Source organism: Adiantum capillus-veneris, chromosome 22, assembly GCF_014529385.1.
Source record: "Adiantum capillus-veneris isolate H3 chromosome 22, ASM1452938v2, whole genome shotgun sequence".
NCBI lineage: Eukaryota > Viridiplantae > Streptophyta > Polypodiopsida > Polypodiales > Pteridaceae > Adiantum > Adiantum capillus-veneris.
The window spans coordinates 125140961-125145759 of NC_140952.1; the positions used below are offsets into that span (position 1 = coordinate 125140961).

The window sequence follows — 4799 nt, forward strand, 5'->3', positions numbered from 1 at the left end:
TAAAAAATTTTAAGCTCAATTATATATAGTATAGATATACACTCACTATTGTGAGTTTGGAGAAAAAAAAAGAATTTCATATCTTTGTGGCTAAATGATTGAAGATTTGAAGGGCCTGAAAGGGATACATGCCAAGTCAAGAAAGTGAAACACCAAAAAACATGGCCAATAATTCGTAAAGCGACTTTTACCTTCTTGTGGGTGTCATATTTCACTGCACAAACCTTCCCTAGAAGTGCTCTACTTATCAACAAATGAAAAGTAGACAAGTCCTTTTAAGAAAGCATATGATTCATATCGACAACAATGCACATCATCAAAAGAGCTGAGCATGCATGATGCCCTACAAAGCTTTAAGGCTATTACCAATAGAATTGGGAGGATTAAAAGAGAGAACCTCACTCTGCAAGTCAATTTCTTCATGTCTGGAATCATTTGATATCACGAGAGAAACCCATATCCAATGACTTTGTTTTATCTTTAGCGACATGCGTGGAAAGGCAGAACCTCAATATCTCCTAATGCCTTTGGAACCAATCCTAAACGGAGATTATTGGCTACTTGTAAGAATGTCAATGGCTATATAAACACTTAGCTAGTTGTGTCTAAGAGTGTCATTGACTATAAGAAAGCATGTTTTTGCCTCCTAGGCTCTGTCATAGTATCCCTCATGTGGCATGCTACATATTCAAAATCTTTGAATGCTCATGCAAGAATACTTGGACATAATTTTAGGCTTTTCTACTTCCATTGTAGTATTTCAGTTCAATGCATCAACTCACAACATGTAGTCACTACTACCTTAGAATGAGCAACTAAGGTAGTGAGTGACCTCTCATTCTTCACGTATATACAATAAGAAAATTTACAAGCTAGATAATGACAAAGTATGGTATGGTAAACCTTTGTGATACATCTGCTTTGTGGCATCAAATAATGAGGGAGGCCTCATTGGAGTCCAAAGTTGTAAGTGATCCACATGGAGGCATTCCTATCAACAATATTAACAATGAAAATGGTAAGCTAGACTCATTGCTTCAATTTGTGGATGCAGGTGGTGGTGGATTGTTCAGCGAGGTGGTGTGGACCTTGCCATTTCATGGAGCCTTGTTTCAGTGATCTAGCTTCCAAATATCATCATGTTCTCTTTCTACGCATTGACGTTGATAAAATGAAGGTATCTTGACATGTCAACACAAGTATTTCATTGTGAAAGACACATGCATAGTGCAAAGAAATCAGCTGATTAATCAAGGAAACTTTAGACAGCATGCTTATGTTTTTGAATCCTATTGCTGCAAATCTGTTCTAGGGTAACAAGCACAGATTGAATGGCTAGCAATAATATAAGCTAGATTAGGCTCATGTTACTTATTAGTGAAGCTTTCAACACAAAGATAATATACGAAAGCTCTGAATTGTTTGCTCAATGTAGCCTATAATTTCAAAGGATTCTAGACCTTTTATGATGGTTGATTGGTCACTGGAATCCCCCTAAGATACAAAGTTTGATACTCATAGTGGGCCCATGAAATCTAGTGCAGTTTTAGATCCTTGACTTGGCACACTTTAATAAGTAGATTATGTTAAAAAAATTTGACTTTTTGAAGATTCTTTGTAAAAAAACATGTTTATTTAGACTAATCTCTCTCTCTCTCTCTCTCTCTCTCTCTCTCTCTCTCTCTCTCTTTGCATGGTGAAGAGTGTCCTTGTTGTAACTGGTGGATGATGACGCTCGTGAGTGCCATCCTGGTCACTTGGCCACATTTGACCCTATGACCAAGGTCACGGCGGAACCAACCAAGCTAGCTCCGTTGGACTCAAGGTTCATATTTTATTGAAATCACAATTTGAGAAGCTTTACAAGCCCAAATGACTAATATACTTTGGCCATGCCGCCCAAGGCTTCTATATGAGAACTAGCATTTGTAAGCACTACTCTCAAATCTTAGACACGTTTCAAGAGGACATGTAGACAATATTATTCCTCTACTGGTAAGGGAGTTTCTTGGCTTGCAAAATGCATTGGGTTGGACTCTTAATGCAGCCTCAATCATAAAACATCATGCTTATGCCCTCCAACATCTATACTCTCTTTAGGTCCCTTCACAAATCCCAGAACACATCTTCAAAAATTACCCATGGGTGTCAATGGTGCATTAAATTGTTCTCGCAAGTAATAGCCCAAATACCGTGGTGGCATGACAATCTTATTTGACGTTATTGCCCATTGATAGTGTTCTTGCCATTGAATTTGGTCAATGCATGAACCTCAAAAGACGACTAGAGTAAAGGACGGGTCAATTATGAGACATGCTCCAATATAGAATATATCCAACCCCAATTTAGAGACAAAAATTAGGAGTATGCTTAGAATCTTGCTTATGGTTTTGCAGTTTGCTAAAACGTGTACAATTATTGTGCCTTTTCTGTGTCTAATGCCTTTTCTAATGCTTATGGTTTTGCAGTTTGCTAAAACGTGTACAATTATTGTGCCTTTTCTGTGTCTAAAGTCTAATGCCTCTAAAAGACTCAAAAAGTGTTTTTTCTCAAATATAGCATCAAGGTAAATTTCATGAGGAATTTGATGTTTTTTAGCAAAATCCTCTCCAAAATTATTGTTTCTCATTTAAGGGTTTCTAACATGGTTCCTCTGCCCTTATCAATCGTAGAAAAATGCATAGTAAAAAAGATTCCTTGACCCGAGTTCATGTAATGACCGATCAATTCTTTGTGTGTGTGTGTGTGTGTGTGTGAGAGAGAGAGAGAGAGAGAGAGATTTCCCTTGTACTTTTCTTCTATTTCTGTTCAAAACACGAAATTGTTTTCAATATTTACATGGAAATATCTTCCAAATATTTAATATTTATGTTCAAAACACGAAATTATTTTCAAGTATTTACATGGAAATGGCTTCCAAATAAATAAGGTGAAAACTCACAATGGCCTAAATAAGAGGATGAGAAAGAGTCTGTGTGACCCACTACTCATGTTTCGTAATCATCAATGTTCCATGTGGCACTAGGTCATAGGCTTTATCCAATGGTTCGCAATTGCACCCAAGAGGTCAATGCAAGACAAAAGAAAATCTACATTTTCTCAAATTTTATGTTGTGAAAACATCTTTAAACTACAATTCACCAATCCAATTGAAGATACCAAAGCCCGGATTTTAGTGTTCGGGAAAATTCATTTTCAGAAGAACCTTAATACTTTTGGTGAATGTTTCAAAAGGAAATCTTTAAAAAATGTGCTAATTTTTTAACAGTTTTACACTATTTTCCTCGCCATCTAGGCAAGGTTTTTCCTTTTCCTCTTGCTCTCAAGTGGCATTTTCAAATTTCAAAGTGGCACAATTGTAAGCTGAGACACAATTTTCCCAAACATTGCTGGTTTTTTATGTAGGATCTTGTGTATGATATGGACATTCAAGGCTTTCCAACCTTTCTAATTATGAAAAACGGAAAAGAGGTTGACAGAATATTAGGTGCAAATAAGGAGGAGCTTCAAAGAAAGGTTTTTCTTTGTGCATATTAGCCATCAAAATCATAAGATTTTAGATATCAAAGGTGTCTATGTCCAGAGAAAGTTGTACATTTGGCTCCTCTAAGGAGAAAATTTAGCAATTGTCAATCTTTTTTTTTTTCCCAAACAATATTGAGTGGAAAATTGTATTATTTAAAAAAAGATTTTTTTGTCAATCTTAATGAGGCTTTATGAATTGCATTATTATGTTTATGTTATTATTACCAAACTCACAATTGTGAGTGGAAGTATTAAATTGTCCAAAAGAAATGCAGAGAGCAACCTCAAGCTTCTCAACGTTTAAGTTAATATACAGACGTGGAGTCCTCCAAGAGGCTATATTAAGGCTACTCGCAATATTATCATTGTAATTTAGCATTTTGCTTTCTTGCAATCAATAATTTGTTTTGCTCAACGACTATTTTGTTGATAAAGTTATTTTGGTATCGATGATGGCTACCCACAATGGCATTGTTATCCACTATGATAATCCGTGACATTGTTGTCCTGTAAATGCATAGTGTGTTACCATTGTACTCTACAAACATGAGTCTTACCATACACCGAGCAACTTTATCGAGAAAATGGTAAAACCGATCGAGATCCATCAATAAGTCTGAATGCTCAAAGCAATTGAACACTTGTTTTAGATAAGATATCCTCCCCTGTATCCATGTTGAGGGTGTGGAGCCACGATTGTAACACATTATATGCCTTACAAATGCATGATAGGTGCATTATGTTAATTGGATGACTTTTGTTCAAACCTTGCCATATGAGTTGACAATAGGCACACCACTGACCACCACTCACTCTTCTTGATTTTTTGTGGAGCCGTGATGATTAAAATAGTGGTAAACATCACACACATTCCCTGTGACTCTCCTCCAAGGCTCAACTACCTAACGTGACCATCCTACATCTATACAAAGACTCAAAAGGCACTCTATACCACATGAAGACTATTGGAAACTTGTTTAGGTCTATCTACCACTCATGTTAACTACAACACCTTTTTGAAAAAATAACCTTTAAGATATTATCACTAGCTTAAAACTCAAAACCAAAAATTGTACACTTTTTGTGGGCACTAATTGCCCTACTTGGTGTCTTCAAATTCTTTTAAACTTCCCATAGGGAGGAATAAAAATGCACTTAGCCATCTTTTGTCTTGGCCTGCCAAACATCCTTCATGCCGACCTCAAGATGTCGGTTGCAAGGAAGTGGCTGAGATTTGTGAAGCCCCCCATCTTCTCTTTTGTATGTATGTTTTG

The 4799-nt window shown here is 36.4% G+C and overlaps 1 protein-coding gene across 2 annotated transcripts; it reads left to right on the forward strand.

The window, feature by feature from the left end:
• Positions 1–593: 593 nt before the first annotated feature.
• Positions 594–3726, forward strand: LOC147430162 (thioredoxin H1-like). 2 transcript variants are annotated; one of them, XM_086495497.1, is made up of 4 exons: positions 594–966; positions 1055–1177; positions 2469–2566; positions 3406–3726. In XM_086495497.1, exons 1-4 carry the CDS (start codon positions 880–882, stop codon positions 3449–3451), a joined length of 354 nt encoding a protein of 117 aa, XP_086351623.1. In that variant the 5' UTR covers positions 594–879; the 3' UTR covers positions 3452–3726. The 2 variants fall into 2 exon arrangements, with proteins under 2 accessions (XP_086351623.1, XP_086351624.1); XM_086495498.1 differs by lacking the exon at positions 2469–2566 and having other exon boundaries at positions 602–966.
• The last annotated feature ends 1073 nt before the right edge of the window (positions 3727–4799 follow it).

What these genes read in the sequence shown, in the direction of transcription:
- LOC147430162 (XM_086495497.1), top strand. Translation starts at nt 880, where the DNA reads ATGACAAAGTATGGTATGGTAAACCTTTGTGATACATCTGCTTTGTGG. An exon ending in TTGACGTTGATAAAATGAAG is followed by an intron (nt 1,178 to 2,468) that starts GTATCTTGACAT and finishes ATGGTTTTGCAG; the next exon opens with TTTGCTAAAACGTGTACAAT. An exon ending in TTCTCAAATATAGCATCAAG is followed by an intron (nt 2,567 to 3,405) that starts GTAAATTTCATG and finishes TTTTTTATGTAG; the next exon opens with GATCTTGTGTATGATATGGA.